The 24,641-nt window shown below is 31.9% G+C and overlaps 1 protein-coding gene across 3 annotated transcripts in view; it reads right to left on the bottom strand.

Annotated features, from left to right (window-relative positions):
* Window positions 1-24,641, bottom strand: part of LOC126748895 (protein strawberry notch) — a 197,884-nt gene that overhangs the window by 30,175 nt on the left and 143,068 nt on the right. For all 3 annotated transcript variants that reach the window (XM_050458439.1, XM_050458431.1, XM_050458448.1), the window contains 2 exons: window positions 13,363-13,548; window positions 13,102-13,303 (listed from right to left, as the gene is read on the bottom strand). In XM_050458439.1, coding sequence (XP_050314396.1) covers window positions 13,102-13,303; window positions 13,363-13,548 — 388 coding nt within the window. The remainder of the gene's footprint in view (window positions 1-13,101; window positions 13,304-13,362; window positions 13,549-24,641) is intronic.

Here is a 24,641-nt window from a genome sequence, read left to right as displayed (position 1 = left end):
CATCTGATGGTGACCTTAAACTTGCCCTTGAGCTTGACCTTCAAGGTTATTTGAAGGTCAAAGCGATTTTTTTTAATGGGAACCCCTATTTTTGACACCGAATTCTGAAAGAGCGGAAAATTTTACGTCCGGGTATGTATTGAGGTATGAGGTTGAAGTAATCCCGAGAGGTCAAATAATGACTTCTTAAAAATCTCGCGAGTTCAGTGGTAAAAGAAAACAAATAAAGGTCATACCCTAGGTAAGTCTTAACGAGGAACCCAACGGTGACCTTGGATTTGACGTTGAACCTCATTTTCAAGGTCATTTGAAGGTCGACCTCATTTCTTCAAATAGAAATCCTTATTATTTGACCTCTCGGGATTACTTCAACCTCATACCTCCTCATACCTGAATACATACCCGGACGTAAAATTTTCCGCTCTTTCAGAATCCGGTGTCAAAAATAGAGGTTCCCATTTAAAAAAATCGCTTTGACCGTCAAATAACCTTGAAGGTCAAGCTCAAGGGCAAGTTTAAGGTCACCATCAGATGCACCGATTGATACCGATTGAAAGATTTTTTCTAGCGCCCATATTTCCCAAGATTTTTGGGTGTGTTCATACTTTTGGGACACCCCGTATATAAATTTATAGTTTTAATTACAATTATTTTTTTCCACCATGCTGTAACAGTGAAGGAGGTAATAATGAAAAAATAATATAGAAAACTTAACGCTGCTTTTAAAGTTAAGTGTTTTAAACATTATAAAAATTATGAATTTTATAAAATCTATTTTAAAAAAATGGTCTAATTTATTTAAAAAACCACGTATGTGATAAAAAAGTTTCAACCAGAAAATTTTCCAACGAGATATACTTTCAGATTACCTTTTTTCTCAAAAATCACATATTATCTTTTACTATAATATCGAGATAAACATAACCGAAAAAACTACACAAATGCCGACTTTTCAGAGTAAAAGTTGGGTTTCACTTGAACTTTGCACCTGACAAATTTGTGATTTTTTTTTGTATTTTCGAAATAAGGTTAGCTCCGCACTTCGCTGGTTAATATATTGCGACCCTCAATCAGTATCTATGTGTGTGACATCGCACAAAGGCACTTTTTCTCAAATTTACTTAACTTCATAAAAAGAATACCAACTTTAGTAATATTTACGCATAGTAATACAGTGGGTGATTAAGAAAGAAGGTCATTTTTCTGAACTAGACGCTTTCCATTCACATAACTTTATAGTACTTTTACCAATATTTGACGAACTATGTTTAAATTTTAAAAATTAATTAATTTTTTACCCTACTTGAAATTTGATCTTATAGGCCATATAAAGTTGACCTAGTAGCATAAAAAAGATAAACATATATACTGAAATAAAAACGACTTTTTTGTGTCAGTTTTAATGCAGATATAATTATATAATTATAGTATCTGATCTGTGATAGACCTCACAATTGTTCATGATACATGTCGGATCCTTGACATATTCCTTTTGAGATAAAATATTCATTGAGATAGAATATTCGTGACGCATCTCAGTTTTAAAAAATATTTCTTTCGTGAGAAAGTCATTGCTGGGTTGCCTGCAAAGCTTTAAAGGATTTTTTGAACCAAAAACGACGGAGTGATTAGGAAAAATTTTCATATCAGAAAAATTTTGGCTGCATAAAGCGGGCTATAGACAATTAGTTTGGTTATTGCTTTGGTTGTTTCCAATATTTAGTTCTATTCGTCACCAGTAAACCAAAAATTATACAGGATGTTTCATAATTATTGGGACAAACTTGGATGGGTTGTAGAAGGCCTCAAAATAAGCAAGTTTGCGCTATAAGCCCCTATCCCAAAATGACCAGATTATCAGATACAAGTGATCACCTTTTAATAAAAATTTTTATTTTTCACGATAAATTTGACATTTCTGTACACTTTTTTCTTAGTAGGTAGTTTCTATGCATTTAGTACTATTTTCTAATACATAATTGAACTTTTTATTTTACAAGTAGCGTTCATGCCGGGTTCCTCGTAAATTCTTTTAAAAAAATGGTACACCACTGTTTTTTCAAATAGAAACTTTGTCAATCTTCCGTTATCATCCGTTTGATAATATATACGGTAGGTATTCATTGTTGGAAAAACAATTGCAATACAATTCTTTGATTTTTAGGTTTTATAAATATCTACTGATTCAAATTCTTTAATTAAAAAAAAACATACATGTTTTTGATAGCTTTTATTTGACTGCTTTTTACTCGAACACCCTCCAGAAAACAAAAAGAAAAAAAGTGATTGTTACAAATTTATTGATGTCGTACATAGCTCATAAGAACTACTCAAGGTGTTTCGTGGATCGTGTGCCGAAGGACCACCAATTTAAATGAAATTGGACTGTATAACTTATTTAATTTTAAATTTTACAAAGTAAGATCAGATTGTATTGTCGGTCCTACCAATATTATATCATTAAACGAGATTCCTGATTCACTTTTTGCGCTCACATCAAAGACCACTCTGCACTTTACAACAAAGAATCCCTCAAAACAGTAGTATGAGGCATAAAAAATTATTGACTGTTAATTGATTTATCAAAATCTAAATTATACTTAAAAGCCATGTGCCCTAATGTCTCATATTACAGCACAAAAGCTATGTACTGCTCTCTTAAGTCTTGATTTTTGTTTAACCGTGCTTCTAAATGCTTAAAACGCTACCGATTTGGAGTCTCCTAAATGTTTCTCAACGTATTGTTTAAACGGATATTTAACAATAAGAGAGCCATCGGCACCAAATCGGTGTTCAAATCAAATTCTTGTAGTTTTGTTAAAACAGTGTTCGCAATATTGTTCATCTTTGGACAACACTTTTTCGTTCGATAAATCTTCAATTTGCCAAAATCTTTTTAAGGATTCGTATAAATCGTTATTTGTCACTTTAGTGACAAAATTTGATTGCTGTTCCCTGAAATTTTAAATTTTTACTAATTTTCCACCTCTTTAAACGTGATTCTTGTCAAAGATCGAGTAAGATGTAAAACCATCGGATAATATTGGATTATTGCTTATTGAATTATTCATCGTACGTAAGCTTTGTACTCCTTGTTACTTCCTAATCACATCGTGTTCGCTTAATAATTCACCCGAACTTACGATTTCTCTATCCCTGCGATTTGGTTCACGCTGGCATCGATGCATCGGCCGTGACGTCACCGCACCGTGGACGGTTTCGAGTTACCCTCCAGTAGCCGCTGCTCGTGGGTGAAATGTTGCGACGTTGCCGCTTTGATTACCAATTCTTTGATAAACATGTGTATATTGATCGTTATGTGAAAACGTGTTGTGTTCCAACTAACATTTTTTGCATCCACTGGACTCAATTCGAATTTTGAATGTCCCGATTGCGAACAATTGGTGCATAATTTGTGTTTTTCAACTTCATTATACTTATCATATTTGCTAATTTATTAAATTAGAAAATTTTGGACAGCGATAAATAAAATGATTTTCTTGAAAAACATAACATTGATTTTCATACGATTTTCCCGTTGAAATAAAACATTCTGAGTTTGTTAAAAAACCTCTATTTTGTTGCCGTGACGTATTTTCGCAACAATCAAACAATAGATTTTACAAAATCATTATGTATGATTCAAGTGTAAAGCACTTTTTTGTTAAAAAATCTGTTAAATCATTTATTGTCGGTAAGTTTTGATTTCTCTGCTTACTTTCCTATTCCCGTTTAGTACGATTGTCGACTTTTTGTAATATTACAGAAATGAGTAAGATATCCCAATATTGAACAGGTAGATTTAATTTTTCTAAAGCAGTTTTATGCTGATGAATCTGCTTGATGAGGTGTCCAATAGTTTACTTAGCTGTACAGAGGATTCTTTTGAAACGTTGGGTAAATTAATCAAAAGATTATTAACGTGGTGATTAATGATAATGATTACACGTTTATTTTCATATCGTTTCTGTAATAAATCTAATGCTATAGTATATTTTGATGCCCTGACATCTAAAGAATCGATAAGCATTAGAGCATCATCTTTACAACAAATTTTCAAATATAAAAATTTAACAATAACACTTAAATCGGGTCGATTATTGACCACCGAGTCAAACACATTTTTAAAACCGTACCAGATTTCATATTTACCATAAAACGTTGGTAATCCGAGATCTGGTAGCTTGGCAACCCCGCCAAAACCCCTATGAACATGTGAATGTGATGTTGCCAAATGTGCGTTATGGCTCTCCGTTAAAAGACTTTTTAATTTATTATTATATTCGGATATAAGCTCTTTCGCGCAAGATATTCGAATATAACTTATTTAATTTTAAATTTTACAAAGTAATACAAATTCTACATCCTTTATTCCTTTCTTATACCAACGAATGCTGCCGATCTTCGTTCCCTTCATTAAGCGGCCCACCTTGATGTATGCTGTGATGCAGGCATCGACTCTTATGTTTCATGATGCAAGTTGCACTTTGTGTTTTACTGAATGACGTATTTGGCATCAGTTGCGGCTTGCAGCCACATGTATTAAGCTTGTATGGTAAAAATCGGAATCGTATTTCGGCCATCTTGCTTGGCAAAATTGGCAGGAGCAGATAGATATGACGTTGACATTGACTGATCAAAGTATGACGTTGACATTGATGATGACATGACTGAGAACATCATTTGTCATATCATATTTCTATTATCGTCATATTTTTATTATCGTCAATTTTTAGTCTGTAATTTAGTTGGTTGCAATCAAGATGTTTCACCTTTCAAATATTAAATTTTTAACTTGATTATTATGAATAAATGTCTGGCCCCTCATTTTCTTTTGTCAATTAAAAAATTGATTAAAATTTTCATGTAAGTATCCTTCATGTAAGAATGGTTCAGATACATATTAATAGTAATTAACAGTAATAAAATATTTTTCAATTTCCTTCAGTCCCCATTACAAGAAAAACATGGAGAGATATGCAATGTAAATTTTATTAAGACTGAGCTATAGAATTTGTTCTGATCAATTTTCTCCATCAAATGTTAATAATGCCGATTCTGCTGGATTTACACTACAATACCGATTTATTTAAAAACTTCTTTTGTCATAATTTTTCACAGGAATCATTCAGAGAATTTACTTATAAGGTTTACACTACCTATTTTTGCATTGTATTTCAGTGAGACAAGACATAGGTATAGAGACTAACAGAGCTGAGCACCCAGAATGGATCAAAGTGAATGTTTTTGTTATAACTTGTTTTTTTAATTTTCTAGAGGCATTGAATTTAGTTAGTCTTTGAATTTAGTTTTTTTTTTAAATTTTATAGTTCCAAGTTATGTTGCTAGTATTATCGGATACCAACAAATATACTATGTATGTGATATATGCCATACTAAAGGGTGTTTTATTTTAGAGGCGGAAAATTTTCCTTTGGCAACACTGTTTTTTATGACAGCCGACCTCACAGTTCTGGGTTATTTTTAGATTAGTTTGGTTTGGCAATTCATCATGAACAGACTCACTCCGGAGCAACGTTTCCAAATTGTTCAAATTTATTTTGAAAGACATGGTTCTATTCGACTAACACATCGGGCATTACGTGAGTGCTTTATGGTGCTCATAATCGTCCTTCAGAGAGATTAATTCGAGAAACTGTTGATCGTTTTCGCAATACTTTTACTCTAGTCGACAATACGCATCCCGTAAGATGCCGTACAGTGCGCACGCAACAAGCGATAGCTGCTGTGCAGCATAGTGTTGATAATGATCCAAATGTGTCAATTCGTCGTCGTTCTCAACAAGTGAACTTATGTCCACCCACTTTATGGAAAATTTTGCGCAAAGATCTCGGATTGCGAGCATATAAAATTCAACTTGTCCGGGAGTTGAAACCCCACGATCATCTTTTGCGCTGTACATTACCTGAATGGGCGGAAGGAAAGATTGCTGTTGATCCACGATTTCATATGAAAATTTTGTTCAGTGATGAAGCACACTTTTGGTTAAATGGCTATGTAAACAAGCAGAATTTTCGAATTTGGGGGGATGTGAATCCACGAGCTATTGGCGAAAAACCGTTACATCCAGAAAAACTAACCGTTTGGTGTGCTTTATGGGCCGGTGAAATCATTGGTCCTTATGTCTTCAGAAATGCTGATGGTCAGAACGTTACAGTAAACAGTGAGCGATACAGAAACATGATAACCAACTTTTCTGTGCCTCAATTGGAAGCCGTTGCAGGCGTTGCAAAAATGTGGTTTCAGCAGGACGGTGCCACGTGCCATACAACACGCCAAACAATTAATTTACTGCAAGAAACATTCGAGCAACGAATAATTTCAGGGAATGGACCTGTAAACTGGCCAGCTCGTTCGTGCGACTTGACGCCATTAGATTATTTTCTTTGGGGCTATGTTAAGTCGCATGTCTACGCTGATAAACCCGAAACACTTGAGCACTTGGAAGCTAACATACGACGTGTGATTGGCAAAATACAGCCTGCAGTACTGGAAAGAGTGTGTGAAAATTGGACCTCTAGATTACGCCACGTACGCGCCAGCCGTGGGGGTCACATGCCCGAAATCATGTTTAAATACTAATGCCAAAAAAAATTATTTAATATAAAAGCAAATTCGTTCATATCAATAAAATATTTTGTGTTTAATTTCAATTTAAAGTTCTCCGCCTCTAAAAAAAACACCTTATAAGTTGTTTTCATTTTTAAAGAGTTTATTTGGTATTGCAGATAAATATATTGTTTTTTTATACTAATATAATACTCTGTTATAGAATTTTTAATTAGTTTTTAGAATATAAATTTTTCTTTAAGAAACAGAAAGAAATATATAATAAACAAAGATAATTCATTCAGCAGTGAAATATTTTTTTTTTACAAAAAAATTATTTTACATTTTTATAAAATATTTAATTTAGGTGTAGTTATATTTCATGTATGTATTTTTTTGCTCTTTATGTCTGCATCTGGCATGTTGTTTTTAAATCACTTTTAGTAATATAGATTATATATTCTATTCTATTTAACTTGTGTAGGTTTAGTACAGGGACGTTATTACTTATGTCATTAATCTTAAGTATTATTCAAAAAGATTATGTGCTAGGTGAACTACATACTTTATAAAATGTTCCTTCTTTTTGGGGTCACAATATTGAAGACTTAGAATCTGCACTGTAGAAATTTCAAATTGTCGGCCTTTTATTTGCATGTATAGTTTTGTACTACACTTATAAATATTTTGTGTATTGTATTTTTGCAAATAAAAAACATTTGAATTGTCGAAACAGTGGGCTGCCAATATGCATATAGGTCTTCTAATGGACCAGTCATGCCCCACCAGGGGTTACCAGAGCCCAACGGCCTTAGAGAAACCGATAAGGCTCTCTGGTCTGAGATCACTCGGTACACTGAAAGTGTTACCCAAGTATTTGAACCTGGCGCGCGTGAGTGCTGGGCACTCCCCGACTACATGGTCAACGGTTTCATCCTCCTCACAGCACCATCGGCATTCCGGGTTGTCCGCAATACCGATAGTATGGAGATACTATCGGTAACTCACACACTACAAGTAACGTAGCGACGTAGCGTAATGTAGCGGACACACTACAAAAAACATTTATTATTAATATATTATTATCATCTATAGAATCTGTTTGTGTTAGTAAAATAGGGGTATTATTAACCTAATGGTAATGTGTTTACATGTATGATAAGAAAATAACACAAAAATCTTCAGATAGATTAATTCTAGATTAATTCTAATTTATATAATATCTATTATAATGAATTATTGTGTATTATTGAAAAGTTAGTAGGGGAAGTCTTTTAACTACAAATAATCCTCTAATTTCAGGAGTGATGCATTTCGGCAAGTGTTCTTGCCATCATCAGACTCTAAAATATATTTCAAACAGTTCAAAAACATATACGAACATTATTTTCTTGACAGATGACAAAATTATGAAATTGTAAAATACTTACTGGGTTACTTAACACATACACAAATTCTAAACAATAACAAACAATACTTTAATAGTACATTGCACGACATCTAGTGAACAGTTAAAATTATAATAAAATTGAACAATACGTGATTAGCAGATTTCTACTGAGTACTGGGAGCGAGTGAGAGAGAACCATCGGACTGTAATGTTATAGGATGTGAACAAATAAACAAATAAATGTGTGTTAATAAGCCAAATCAGAATGGACTTCTTCCTTAATATTGTATATTATGTATATAATTTTATTTTATTTTGAAATTGGTGATATGTTGTACACTATTGTAAACTGATTATCGGAGTACATTAACTCATTAAGATATGTATGTGAAATAAGGCTAAAGAATTTTATTTTATCCTGATCAATATCTGATGCTAACACCTAATCAAAAAGTAACCTTTATGATTAGATGTTTGCTATGGATATTGCGATTAAGTAATAACATGAGATTTCTTATTAAATGAAAGTTGAATTTTTTCGCCCTAATTTGGCCACGCCTTTCTACCATTTTGATTGGTCCAATTAGTTACGCGAAATGGTCAGGTTAGTTACAATAGTTTCCGTTGTCTAACGAGAGGACGCTAGCAGATTTGTCAGAGAAATTTCGACCAGTTTGTATGCAACCACCACTTCACTATATTTGTGTTCTGTGCTTGCAGCGATGCAGAGTCTGGAATCCCATTTTGGTCGGCAAGCCACGACGCCGAGTCGGTGATGCTGATGTAAGTTTCAGCGTGTATACCGGATGACACAGAAAAAAGGGAACACTTTTAATTACACTCAATAACTTTTTTACTTTTCAAGATAAACAAATAAAATTTGGTATATCGATAGAATAGTTATAAAAGCATCTTTTGACATATTGTATTGTTTTCCACCACTTCCGGTTTAACAGGTTAACAGTTTAACAACTTATTAACTTATTTTAAATGGGACACTTGGAATATTATTACATATTTCGATAGAAAATAATATTCTATAAACAATGATACTATATTTACTAAATTTTAGTTATATTTACTATATTTACCAATTTTAAAATAGGGTGCCGTGAATGTGTTGAAGGTTTTAACACAAACGGTAAACAAACAGAAAAAATATGAGGTTTACAAACTATTTTAACATATCATGTTCGAACCGACCACCTTCTTGTCTAATGAAAGTACGTATGCGCGGCAATATAGCGTGCGGCATATCAACAAGATGTTATGTATTATGTCAATTGAAAAATAATTGAAGAACACGTCAAAACACATCCTATTCAAGCAATCAAAAGCCTTCTATGCTATTTTTATTGATTAAATGCGTTTATTTATGTGACTTGGTTGGTTTAGACATTTTAAATAGGAGTATGAAAGATTTAAGTCATAAAATGTAACGAAAACTATTTTTTTGTGATTACTGGATTAAAAATTAAAACTTTCAACGCATTCATGGCACCCTATTTTAAAATTTAAAAAAGTAATTTTTTTTATGAGTATAAAACAAAAAGTGGAAAATACAGTATTATTGTTTTTAGAATATTATTTTTTATCGAAATACGTAAAAATCGAAATACGTAAAGTGATCGTCAATTTTGGGAAGAGTTTATAAACATTTATTATCTGCATAAGTGTCTTTTGGAGTAAAGAGTCAAAGGCTAAAAAATATTCAGACAAAAGCATAAGAAACCAAGCATATGAAGAACTTAAACGTAACGTAAAAAAGGCCAAGAACAGATTTCCAAATGCAAATAAGGACTTTGTAGTTTAAAAAATGCATACCATGCGATGCAGTTTTCGACGAGAAATAAAAAAAAGTCGTAAACTCTCTTAGATCTGGGAGTGGCACTGATTAAGTTTACGTCCGATCCCTATGGTATTATGATATATTAAGTTTCATAGCAGATTCTGAAATGCCTCAAAAAGGAAAATCAAATATAAATGAGAGTGGCACCGAAAAAACAGAACGAGGTATGTATGTAAAACACGTGGACTTTAATTTGTTTTTTAAATAATCATATACAAATTTTATTCCATATTTTTTTTAAAAGTAGGACACTGAAAAAAATGAGTTAACAGAATTAGAAATCAATGATTCATCAAACGCAGACTTATCAAACATTCAGTCTCCAAGTACTTTACGTATGAGCAGTACTCCCTCGACGTGTCTGACTACAAGAAGACAGAAGATTCCCCAAGAAAAGGAATTTCTCAATATTGCAACTAAAACATTGGCAAATTACAATTTTTCTAACAATCATAATCTTTCTACACATGTTAATGATAAATATGATGCTATGGACAAAAAAATGGCATTTGATCTAAGGTCCCTTTCCCCTGATCAACTTAATTTTGTAGAAAAATGAATGCGTGATGTTATTGATTATGCCAAAATAAATAAGCTCATTGAACATACGATGGTTTCTATTAAACAAAGTCAGGGGTTTGAAACATACCAATTTCAAGTAAATAAGAATGTTCAATATTGTAAAAATAATAATTCTTTAAATACAGTTGTTACTCCTACATATACTAAGACCTATAAATGATACCAGTACATTTTAACTTCATGATATAACTGAACCACAAAATTTTTAAAGTTTTAACAAATTCTTGCATTTCAATAGTCAGTAGTTTTAAGCTGTGCTTTAATATGTTTATTTTAAATAAATAGATATAATTTATTGTATATATTTACCTTTAAGAAGTATCCTTCCTTTGAGAATTCCTCGTATATAGCAGTACACGTTTCAGGAATAATTTTGCCCAATAGCTGAGGAGAAATCGCAATAGAAAACTTTAAATCTTCATAACTATTACCAGTAGCTAAATATCTCAGCGTTATAGCCAATCTTTCTTCTGTAGTAACGGACTCCCTCATTATCGTATTTACTTTTTCAATTCGGTGGGGAATTTTGTTCAAAACATTTTTCGTTCATATGGAGGTAGTTCGAATAGTCCGCTGGCTCACGTACTTTTAGCTCCTTCAATAACTTGTCATTTGAATAACGTTTTTTTTTCGACAAATCATCTTTTGGACCATTTTCTTTTTGGTTTCCTTTTTCTTTTATGGAGTATAAAAAGTGACCCAACTACTGCTAATAAAACTGGCGTTGGCAAAACGTGCCTTATGTTATTTGACAAGCAAATACTAGCACCCTATTTTTTAAAAATAACTTAACCCAACTGTTTTTGTGAACATCGAGTCGATTCAGACAATGCAACAGGTTTCGATTTGAGTGGGCGCTTATGCAACTGATTCAAGTTTCGTGAAATATAGAATCGATGCCTGCATCGCATACATCAAGGTGTGTGGGCCGCTTTACTCTCGCGTTCATGGCGTCATCGTAATCGCTTCACGACTCTCTCCCATCTCGACTAAGCGTCGCGCGCACGTTGCCACGTTTTTATAAATTATTATTTTTAAAGTCCAAACACAAAGTGTCCGCCAAATCTTTCGTTGCAAAGCTGGCGGCTTATGTTTTGTCGAACTCTTTCAAATGTTCCCAGTACATAGACAACCTCTGCACGTCCAGCAATAGCTCACCCCAAAGCCACCTAGCGGCCAAAACAAGTTCCAGCATCAGTTCCTGCTGCAACCACCACATACAAAACCGGCATCGCGGCATGAAATCATGTGGACCCATGGCTTGAACTTTTTGCAAATGGTATGCATGCAGCTGTTAATCTCAGATTCCGCTAAATAGTACTTGGAGCCGCTCCCACATCATATGCAGACGTCGGAAGCCACCAGTTTCACAAAAATTCTATGAATTTATATTCTCTTATAATTAGATGCATGTCAGCGTAATCCAAATGACCTTAATTTTAAAACACCTATTTTTTAATTATTTATCAATTTCTTGCTAAAAATATTAACACGTAGATACCAGGCAAGTGGTTGCTATACTAAGAATACTGATTTAATATGAAACATTAACAATGGCAAAAATTGACTTACTGGTACCGAATTCCACATTAAAAGCAGGTAATTTTTTATCCTTATAATAAATACCGTATATATTATCAAACGGATAAAACTAAAAATTAAAGATTTTGTGAGAAATAAATTTTGAACACGGATTTTATTTTTTTATGCGAAAACGGTACGTCGGAGAAAACAAAGCCAGGAAACGAGATTTACTCTAAATTAAATGAGGATTTAAAAAATATTTTTTATTTGAAGAAAAAAAGTGGCGTACCGTTTTTTTTAAGAGTTCACTAGGTTCTAGTCCGCATGGATGCCATGGTAAACAAGATGCATAAAAAGTACCTACTAATTTTCAGAAAAATATCTACGTGGATATCAAATTTATCGTGAAAAATAATCTTAGAACACTGAAAGGCTAGAATTAGTAAACCACAACTTTGTCTGAGTTCAACATTTGCATAGGGACAAGAGGGGTGTTTTGTTTATAAACATATTCATCGATTCTCTGTTGTCAAGTTTACACGCATTTTCATATGAGGACATTTTCAGCTATATATCAACACATACAATAATGATAATTGAACTTATTGATGTTAGAGTTTGCGTAAAAATACCATCGTCAAAGCAAAAAAAAAATATTAACAATCTGATTCCTAAAACCGCTTCTAAAAAATTTGAAATGGGAACACCGCAGGCAAAAGCTGATGTCATCTTGCGAATGATATTTCGCAAACTTGACAAACGGCTTTGTGTTTACATTGTTTGAATGTTGACTTCTTTATAGAGAATCTTATCATATTTTATGAAAAAAAAATGCTTCACATTTTTTTAAAGAGGAATAGTATTGTTTCGTGTCTGTCAAAATAAGTAATAAACTTTTATGATATTATAACGTGTGTTTTTTGCCATTTCTACATAAGCATTTGACATCATTTCATCAGAGATGTTGCAAGCAAACAAACTGCCCATAGTTCCACGGCAATGCTAATTCTAGCTTTTCGATGTTCTAAGAAAATTATATTTTTTATTAAAATTTTATCACCCTGTATCTTAAAATCTAACGATTTTCAAATAGAAGTTTATTGCACAAACTTGCTTATTTTGACACCCTCTACAATCCCTCCAAATTTGTCTTTTCGCGTTTTGGAAAATAAATGCACTAACTTACCAAGGCACCAGCAACATCTTTAAAGAAATCTCCTTTATAATCTTTCGGCGGCGGAACTACAGGTGATTCATATCCCATAACGGCTTTCATTGTTGCCTCTAGTGCTGCCCTTCCATATTTGTTATCGATGTTAAACTGGCTGAGATCTCTGGTTTCTGTTGCCCTTCTATCACCATGTGTCAAGGCCCCTAAGCTTTCCAACCTGAAATTAGGTAAGTTGAATGTGTTCTTGTTTCTATTTTTTTTATGACTCGCTATTACCTTTTCGCAACAATCGAAGCAAATCTCCGTTCACCGGCTAAGTCAGATATAAGGAAAATATATTCTGGAGCATTTACTTGGTTACTTCTATGAGTGCGTCCGAACTGTTGAATCGCTCGATCGGCAGACCAGGGTAATTCTAGGGTGATATGTACCCTTCTTCTTTGGTTTTTAACCCTTCGATCACTAAAAAAAAACTTGAATTTATATGTAACAAGCAGCTATTAGCATTCTAAATATCGTAGCAAAAGTCCAGGATATATGGAATTAAAAATATTTAAAACTATATTAGTACACATATGGCAAAATAGTAAGTATGTAAGTATAAAAGTAACAAAGTCTAGAAATAAACATTATTTTACATAGGAAAACAAACAATCCTTGAGAAATTCGCCGAGTAACAATGTTTAAGGTAATTTTAGTTCTTCATAATTGCTCCCCAATACAAATTTCAATCTAACAACTCCTCGTATGTGCCGGGTGACCCAATAAGGCTGCGCCTCGGCCATATCTCGGGAACCATTCGTCGTATGCTGTCGGCGTATAACTGTTATCTTAAATTTTAAATTTGAATTTTCTTTAATTTAGAATTTTAAAAACTTTTTTGAGGAAACCAGTTTATCTCTCGTTTTTATCTCCTTCATAAAAAAATCAGTTATTTTAAAAGCAAAGATGATGGGGCGTTCAATTGTATTTGCAATAACCTGCTTATACTTTTCAACGGTTCGGCTGATTTTAACAAATTTGGTAACGTTAAAACGCTGATTTCTTAAAAATCAACCAAAATATATTTAATTTAGTTGAATCCTCCGCCAGTTTTGACTTAAAAAACAGAAAAGAAGAACTTAAAAAACCGAATTTAAAAGTGCGTTCATTAACTAACTTTTGTCGTACTTCGGTATTTTATCGATGGCGTAAGAGATTGTTTCGAAAAGCACCCTACACTTTTAGGTAGGCCTTAAAAAATGGATCACGATGCATTATAAGATAACAACCGCCGTTATTTGTAAATTATTCTGTTGTGTTTAAATTTAGAAACTGCAGTTTCTTGGATCTGTGATCTTTTCTAAAATGCTGATTTCGAAGTATTTAGTATGCTGCCGATTTATTTTTAGTGTTTTTAAAATGCGACCATCGGTGCCCGCACTTTCTATTTGCTAAGTATTTGCCATTTAACCACGATATCACTATCGCGTGTTTGTGTTTTTGGCTCAGCGCCTGTTAATAACGAATAACATCCATACACATAGCTATAGGCTAAATATCGAACAGAATGTTAATAATCTCCTGTCATGTCAAAATAAATCCCCAAATTAATGCTAACGAACTTTCTCGAGAGCCACAGATTATATTATCATAAAAATAATTCAGAAAATTAACTATAATATACCCTTGATTATACCTATAATATTAAAGTGACCTAATAAGTCCAGGACGCGTTTTGTCCCTTTGAGCAACATGAATGTACTATAAGTAATATATATTTTTTAAACTCACATTTGCCTATTTTTACTTATTTTATCTATTTTGTACCTAAATTTTTAATAGTTTTAGGAAATTTACCGCGCGATCCTTGGCCTTCAAAGATCCATTAATCTCATTTTCCCAATATTGCCAGTTAACAACGAAATTTTGAATAACGGTTTTCAGTGGCTTCTTTGGATGGTATTTGTCTACTTTTTCCTAAAGAAAAAGTGATTTTTTTTTAGGATTTTTGGGTCAAGGTATCAAAACTAATCCCTGGCGATAAAGGATTCAACTAAATTAACTATATCTTGGTTGATTCTTACTGTTCAAGGTGCTTATTTCAACGATACTAAACTTATTCAAATCGGCCAAACCGTTAAGAAGTTAAAGTGGATTATTGCAAAAACAATTGTACGCCCCACCATCTTTGTTTAAACGGACTACGTTCTTTTTCATGGGAGAAACATAGCCCAAGATATGACCGAGGAATCTATAAATTAATACGATAGAAAACCGTATTGGTGATATAACTGATTCTACAAGTGATTGTAAATAACTAATATATTATTTTCAGGAAGCTATTCTTTAAGTTGATAAAATTTGTGATATATTTTTCTTATCTTAGTAGCTATGTGATTGAAAGAAAGGTTTTTTTTATATAAAATGTAATTTATCATAACACTGTGACTCTCAAATTAAATAGACTCTAGGAGTGAAGGCAGGTTCCCTTCAAAGAAAGCCTGCAGACCTCATTTCTGGGGGAAAAAATCAGATATTTTGTGAATTCCTGCATTATGGTGAAGTGAGCTTTCCTTGGTTAGTAGTAGATGAACAATTTTGGCCTAAACAAAAAATAGATACATATTCCAGAAAAAAGACCTAAATAGCAATCATCGACTTTTACTATACATATCAAACTATGTGATCTTATTTCAAAATATTCATCGATACTAAAATTGCAAAGAATAATTGCATTAATTTTCAGATTCAAACATAATTGTTGAAACAAATCTAACAGGCGGTATGGTTCTCTGTCTATAATAGAACTTGAATCCAGTTAATAAGGTAGGTAAAGTTATTTATAAAGGTTGTATAAAGAGAATGTTTGAAACCAATTATTTTAGTAATTTTTAAAAATAACAGCGTTAGCATAAAAAGCAAACAAAAGTTTATTCAGGTCTAACAACAGCGAAAAAGATTTTGAGAAAATGCATTTCATGTTTTAGAAATAAGTCAATTTCAATTAACCTATTAATTAATGGAAGTACTAATCAGAAAATAGAATTATTCCTGAAAATTCTTACTTTTAGGTTTGGAGTACTGTGGGCCTTTTCCAGTTAAGGCTAACAAATTACGAAATTCTAAAATTATAAACATTTATGTTTATATCTTTGTGTGTTTTAGTACTAAAACTACACACCTAGAAATTGTGACAAATTTAACAACGGATGTTTTTTGAACTATTTAACACTTTTTATAAGTCGAAGGGGTAAAACCACTAACTTTTTTTTTGAGACAATGCAACAACACTTTGGGGCAAATATTCATCTAAAGGCAATGTATGACTTTAACTACTGAATCTACCAATTTTTTGATAACAAGGTCTCCACATTACGATGGTATCTGGGAGGCATCAGTTATACCCTCCCAATTTCATTTGAGAACAATTATAGCTAATCCAGGGTATTTCCTAATTCTTTTAAATTTTCATATTAACAACCTTTCCCGAATCTAACTTGCGCGAAATTACTCGATTAAATAAGATTAAATAATTATCCGCATATGACGCAAGTACTACAACATTTTTGGGCAAGGTGGTCGACGAAGTACTTAACTCAGATATAGTCAAGCACAAAATGGAAAAGTATTCAGGAATAATTGGTTTGCCCTAAACAAAATAATTTATCCCCTCTTCAACGGAGACCGGGGCAGATTTCCAAAGTTCATCCAAGTAAAGACAATAAAATTCGTGATGTGACCATTACGACATCTAAGGGTGAAGTGAGACGCGCTTTATCACGAATATGTATTTTACCAGTAGATAATTGATAACTTTTTCCTTATGTACGTAATTGAAACAGTCAACCTATTTCAAGACTAGGGGTATGGAAAGGAGAGAAAAAAAGAGCGGAGAAAGAGAAAAAAGGAGAGTGGAGAAAGGTAATGGAAAGAAAGTTTTTTTTATATAAAATTTAATAGTATTCATATACTTTATTTGATTCTATGGCGGCAAACCCGCCACCCGTGTGAGAACTTAAATTTGGACGAGTCGTCACGCGGCAGTCTCTTTTCAGTAGTCAAACAATAATAATTTCAGACTGGTAATTACACTTAAATGTATACTTACTGTATATACTGTGTTGATACTTAAGTATGTCCCACTTGGGGTTAGTGTTGTCAAATTGTATTGTAGCAAATCAAAAAAATGCGCAACAACTTCAAAAAAGAGAATATATGAAAAAAACAATTAGATCACAGACTAATTAAAAGTCTGATATAGTTTATTCAAATTGTCAATAATAATATATAGTCTTAATAATAAGGAATATAGTGTATTATTAGTTAATTCTTGGAAGACAAGCATATTGTTATTATTGAAAACACATGTATTATATTCCTCGGAAACAAAATGCGAACATTTTTCAAACAACTTGATTTAAATAAATAAGTGGCTTTACGGGTGTAAATATTGTGACTGATGATTTCAATTTTAACCTTATAAAACATTCATTTTACGGGGAAAAAATAGTATTGTAATGGAGATCAGGCGCATACTCCTGTCTGAAATACACTTATGCCAGGAAACAATTTTATGTCAGGAAGATACTTTTTTCATTTTTTACGTCAGATTACAACGTTTATTGTCTTTAAGAGAAATAAAACTGAGTAAAGTGTCAAAAAACATTGGCTCTATGAAAGACCCACTGAACGATTTGGAGATGCTTGAAAGTTTCTACATTGTTTCTGCTGATGAAGACTAATAATATCAAGAGAACATTGACTGCCAAAGCAAGCAAGTAGATAAACTCTAGGATTTACAATAAATCAACCTAAATTGAAGTAGAATCCTAAATAAACTAACCAGTCTAAATTACAAAATAATAACAAAATAGTAAAAAATCTAAGATAATAATTCATGTATTTATATTTTACTAACAATATTCACTCGTTTGGATTTTGTTAGCTAGTCAATACAAGGATAATTAAAATAAGTAGTGCTTTAATTGACTTTGTGAGATTAGATGAAAAGAAGTCCTAGTCTATATCTAAAGTTTTCTATCAAAAGTTGAAATAGAAGATATTATCTATTATAAAGAGTATTCTAGAACCCAATGTACATATTTAAGGTAGGTAAGGGACACTTAGGTGTTAAAGAATTGAATGCTTAAATTAGTGAAAAACGACTTTATTGCGAATATACAGGGTTATTTTCTTATAAATGAAGAGTAGCCCTGTAGCTTCATCGATAGTCATTATTATTATTTTTTTAATTTTGCTGGTATAATACACACTACTAAAGCTAGAAGTGTATCTACATAAATGTAATTCCAGGATCGGACTAGAATATTTAAATATTTATTTCCCTTGTCAAAAAAAAACATCTGTAGATTTTATGATGGTATTCGTTTAAATTGTTTATAAAACTATAATAAACAAATACTATAAAATATAAAACTACAAAAACAAATGTGAACAAAATAACATAAAAAAATAATTTGGCAGTACAGCCACAGAAGTTGGTAAACAAAAAATAATAGTCAAGTGTTATGTAATTTTTTCTATCCTTTTTTTTTGTATTTATTTCATATTGTATACCAGTCTGGCTGGCTACGCACCGGTCATAGGCAATTCAATACCGTATTAAATAAATGGAAGTATCAGTGGTAAGGAATGATCGCGCCGCGTCGAGGAGAAGTTCTCCACAAGGGGCATGAACTATTTTTTGGCGATAGATGGTCTCTGAGGCATCTCCAATAGAAAAGATCATTAAGGGATAAATCTGGAGATCTAGGAGGCCATCAAATAAACCCTCGCGTGCTAATGACTTTATCTGAAAAAGTTTCTTGCAAAAAGTCGCAAACCGCTCTTACATTATGGGCTGGGCAACCATCCTGTTGATACCAAGTTCTATTGAGATTAATATTCAGCCTGCGAAGTGTAGGTTGTGGTGAATTCCTTAAATAATCATAATCAGGTAAAATAATTTTTATAGCTATCTTTTCATTTTAATCTCATAATTTTAATATACCTGTCACTATCAGAGTTTTACCACTTCACCAAAATATCTTGTCATACGTGTCACGTGTTTTGGTAATAATATGTTACCATCTCAGGAGAAGATGATAACATATAAATCTAAACTAAGATTATTTATAAAGCTTCTTTGGGCAGTAAAACTCTTTTTGTGTTAAAAATCTATATCAAAGTTTCGAGTCCCCTTGGACCAATAGTCCGTTTTTAAAATATACAAATAATATTGTTTTAGAATACTCTAGAAAATACAAAAGAAGAACCTAAATTAATAGTCGTATTAGATCAAGTAATTTTATAACCAGATTCTGAAACGTCTCTTTGACAAAAAAAATCGAATGAAAATATTATTTTGAAATTTTAATAATAATTATTTCGAAATGAAATCTTGTCAATCAGCAAGGTAAGATATTTTTCTAAGACAGTTCTTAAAATGCTTAAGTCACAAATAATAAAGTAGTTAAGTTTTACCATTTCACTATAGTAACGATTTTAATTTTTGAAACACTTATAGAAACTTTGACACATAAGTAGTACAAGTTTGTATAAAACTATTTTAAACAGCAAAATAAGAGTACCATTACCAAAATCCAGCATAAGAAAATACTGAAGTGGATACTGACATACTGTCGAATACACTGAATACTTCAGATAACCGAATACTCGATTACTCAAAATGCTCTGATTACTCGAATGCTCGGGTTGATCCATTTCATGCACCATCAAGTGAGGATTCTATATATTCTCCCTGTAGTAGCGATGTAAGTATTGGATGGAAGTATACGATTAAGTTAGGATGTCATTTCTGGTCCGGTTGCTTTTTTAATTTAAAAGATTTTAGAAACGTTTCACTATAGAATTATTAACTTTTGTTTTGATAATAATTAATGATGAAGACATCATTAATTATTATCATTAATTAAGTAAAATAAGTATTATATAAAAATAAATATTACTAAAGGAAGATGAAACTGAAAAACCACTACACGATATTTTACATTTTACGGTAATAGCTCCGACTCCAGCAACAACGAAAAATCAACGTTTGGAAGATGCTAAAGAACTAATCATTCCTGTTAACCAATATCGAAATCATTGGACGTTAGTTTATATTAGTTTTGAGAACGATTTTAACCGCTATTATAACTCGACGGCGAATATTGTAGCAACAAGATGTTATAACACATAAACATAATAAACTGTATTCATGATTTATACAAAGCCCGAAAGTTATCCAATTGAAATGCCAACTATCCCGTATCAATCAGACAGTTATAATTGTAGAGTTTTTATTATTTATTTTGGAAATAGATTAATTAATCAGAAAGCAGTACAAAATTCATTTGTTCCTAATGTATTTAGAATATTTTTAGAAAAATTCATTTAGGGAAACTCGGATAATGTAAGAAATCTTTGCGTATATATGTATATATATATATATATATATAAAAACTTTATACTATTTTTGCGTTACCGAATTTAGTTTCTTCATTTATCATAGTAAAATAATTCAAGTTTATTTTTTCAATGGCATATATAGTAAATATCTATGGATATTGTATTATCATCTTTCAAAAAATCCACTTTTTAGTTTTACTCCACTTTTTAGTTCCACAATTTAGTTACCCTTTAATTGTCGATTACACCAAATTTGGTCTCCTTTTTTATCATAGTAAAATAATTCTAACTTTAGAAAAATACGTCCGTTTTCCCAAACGGTATATATAATAAGTAAATATAGATACTGAGTTATCGTCCCTAGAAAAAAACTTATAATTTCGACCATATCAACGGAGTTTAACGGTTTTTTACTCTTTAAATATTAAATGCCTTATATCGGATTCAAAATTTTTTTCGGATTAAATTTCACATAATTTTATTAATTGTGCCGACATAACAAAATCAGTAAAGAGGAATTTTTGCGTTAAGAAAATGCATCTAAAGGAAGTTATAATCTTAGAACATGGAAAGGCTAGAATTAGTAAACAACAACTTTGTTTGAGTCCAACATGTCCAACAAAAATAAATATAATATCCTTAAGCAAAAAAAACAAAATTATTAACATTATTATCCCTAAAACTGCTTCTAAAAAAATTTGAAGCGACAACACCGGAGCTTAAGCGCCTGGGCCATGTGTCATCTGTCAAACGGCTTTTTGTTTATATTCGGGATTCCTGTATTTTCTCTCATTTTTGGTTTAAAAAGGAAAAAGGCCACATTTTAGTGTTTTTTTTTTTAATTGCTAGGATGGCAAAAACTTGTGTCGTTTGTGCCGCATCATGAGAAAAAGGTGATTCAAGCCGATCTTCTCACAAGTAAGTACCGATACTTTCTTAACATCACATCATGGGGTTACAATCATCATAAACGTAGAATAGGGGATCTTATATATATAAACCTAATAAAAACTTGAATGTGAAAGTGTGCGTAATATAACAAAATATTTATATTTTTAAATCTAAATATTTTTTTCAACATATTCACCTATTAATAGGCTATAAAAAATATAAAACTAGAATTTTGTCCCTGGTCTTATTACAGGATTTTATGTTTTTTTTGTTGTTTTGGCAGAAAGAAGGCATAATACCTATGTACCTATCTATACATATATAGTTATGTTTTTTTTAATATAGACATTAGGTAGACAGATGAAATTAGTAATTTTTTATTGCCTTTAAAGAATGTTTAAATTTATTTAGATATTGATATCTATGTATATATAAAGTTATTTTTGTCTTTCCCTAAAATTTGGTCGATATTTTTTTTTTGTTTTACCATATTGCAACTTACAATAATATATATAGTAATTGGCACCACATATTAATTTATTACTGTAATTTTTTTTTGCTTTTTGATTAAATATTATTATGAAAATGTAAATACGTTAATTATTCTGCTAGTTTTTGTACAATTTTATTAGTATTCTGTAGTTAAAGTTGATTCGTAGGGTTTCTTTAGGGTTCTACTTACGTTTGGTTTATTATTTTCATCTATAGTGTTTAGTTTTTAAGTAGTTCATCTTGTTTGAGAGCCCCATTTTGGGGCTCTCAAATCCCCATTATGGGATTCAGATCTGGGGACTGTGAAGGCCAATCCATTAAAGCAATGCTCTGTTCATTTAACCAGTTTTTCACAAATTGGGACTTGTGTTTAGGGTCGTTGTCTTGCTGAAACAACCATCTCAATGGCATTTCCTCCTCAGCATAAGGCAACATGTTGTTCTCCAATATGTCTTTGTATAGAAAACGGTCCATTATTCCATTAATTTTAACCAGGGGGCCAACACCTCATCGGGAGAAACAACCCCACACCATTACGCTTCCACCACCATGTTTTACCGTAGGCATTTGGTATTTGTGACTGTACCTTGTACCTTCTGGTCGCCGGACATAACGTCTCCCAAAATATTGAACCCCGTCACTCCCAAATAATTGAAACTTCCTTTCGTCACTAAACAATACAGTATTCCAACTTTGGTGAGACCAGGTAAGATGATCTGGTGCAAATTTCAAGCGATCCTTTCTATTTTTCTTTGATATTAGTGATTTCTTTACCGCAACTTTCCAAAAAGCCCCACTTCATTTAGCCTTCTTCTCACCGTGCGAGTAGACACAGAAATCTCTATTTCACTCATTTCTCCAGAAATATCTATAGAAGTTTTCTTTGGGTCGTTCATCGATATTCTTTTCATTACCTAGACCTTTTGGACAACTTGCTTGGTCTTCCTTGCTTGTGGGCTACCAAAACATTTCCTCTCTCTTCAAATTTTTTAATTATTTTTGAAACAGTGCCTTTTAAAATGTTTAAATTTTTACTTATTTCAATTTGTTTATAACCCTTCTGGTATAGTTTAACTATTTTACTTTTTAAATCACTAGATAAGTATTTACACTTAGGCATGATGCCTGTCTTCACTCAAACAAAATCGTACCGTTAAACAGCTTGTAGTAAACAATTATTATGATTTTATTAAAGGTTTCCATACATTTGGCCACATAGAAATAACTCCTCTTTCATCAAAACTAATAAATAACATTATTTTGCTTTACCTCCATTGGAATTTCTTTATTTGCTGATAAGCTGTTTATTTATATTTTTGAGAGTTTTCGCATTGCAATATTTTCTGCATTTTTTGAAAAAGTTTAAAGTTTCCATACTTTTGGCCACCACTGTAAGTTACAGCTAAGAAATTCTTAAACTCTCTCTCACTGTAATTTTATCTATTTTTAAGTATTTTAGCAACAGAACAACTGCAACAATATGCAAATTAAAAGCTAGACAACCGGATCATGAACTTTAAACTAAAATATTTAAAAAAATGTTAGTTATATTTTCGCGGCTGAAACAAATATTAATAATGCACATATTTTTGAAATAAGAATAAGACCTATCATTAAAAAAAAAAGTACAGTGTGTCCCATTTAGAAAATGTTTCTTTTGTTTTTTTTTAAATTATTTTTACAACATGCTGCATATATTACAATATATTTCGCAAAACTAAATGTCAAACCCTATAACTAACCATTTTTTTATGCAGGGTGGTGGAAAAAAGTTTAGGGGTGGGAAAATATAAGGAATGGCCCTGTACCTGTTGCATATAAGACGGCTGTAAATGTTCTTTGTGAAGCACACGCTATACATATTATTAATGGTAATCTTAATTGAACACCTTCATTATTCACTTATCTTAGGATAACATAGGTTAATTTTAATTTATTTAGTATAAGTGGAATATTGAAACTACACTCAGGCATAGTTTTAATTATACCAAACAATAACCTCAGAATAAACAATAACAGTGACACTGGTTTTTAATAAGATCGGAAATGCCCTTTTTAATGACCCCAGAGAACTAGCAAATTATTGCAATGAATATTTCATTACCGTAGGTTTAGATATGTACAGAAATATTAAGCTTCAAAATATGTTATTGGAGGATGCTGTTCGAGTAGTTGATTAATTATTTTTAAATCCAGTTAATAAAAACAAAGTAATCGAAATAATGTTCACATTATTAGCTTAACTTTTGCCACAGGTAGTGTCCCCGAACAATTAAAAGCTTCAGTTGTTTCGCCTATTTTTAAATCCGAAGACAAGGCAAATATCAGCTTATTAGCGTAATAAATAATTTTTCAAAAATCTTTGAAAAGTGCCTTAAAGACAGATTATTAACATGTTTAAAGAAAAAAAACTTAATATCCAAACACCAATATGGTTTTCTTAGTGGATCTAGTACTACAGACGTCCTCTGTCAGCTTACTAATTACAAATTCACTCGACGATAATAAAAAGTGAATTGGGGTATTCTTAGATCTGGCAAAGGCCTTTGATACCGTACCCCATGACGGGCTTCTTGATATGTCGTCCAGCTCCGGCATGAGGGGCACGGTCTTAAATTTATAGAGAAACTATTTAACAAGTAGACAACAATTTTTAAAAATAGAAAATATTTTGACTGATCCCCTGAAAGTGAAGATTGGGATTCCTCAAGGAACCGTACTGAGCCTATTACTCTTCATTTTGTATATTAATTCACTAACAGATCTAAAAAATGTGAACG

Source organism: Anthonomus grandis, chromosome 2, assembly GCF_022605725.1.
Source record: "Anthonomus grandis grandis chromosome 2, icAntGran1.3, whole genome shotgun sequence".
NCBI lineage: Eukaryota > Metazoa > Arthropoda > Insecta > Coleoptera > Curculionidae > Anthonomus > Anthonomus grandis.
Note: the sequence above shows the minus strand (reverse complement) of the source record. Positions and strands in the feature narration are given on the sequence as shown.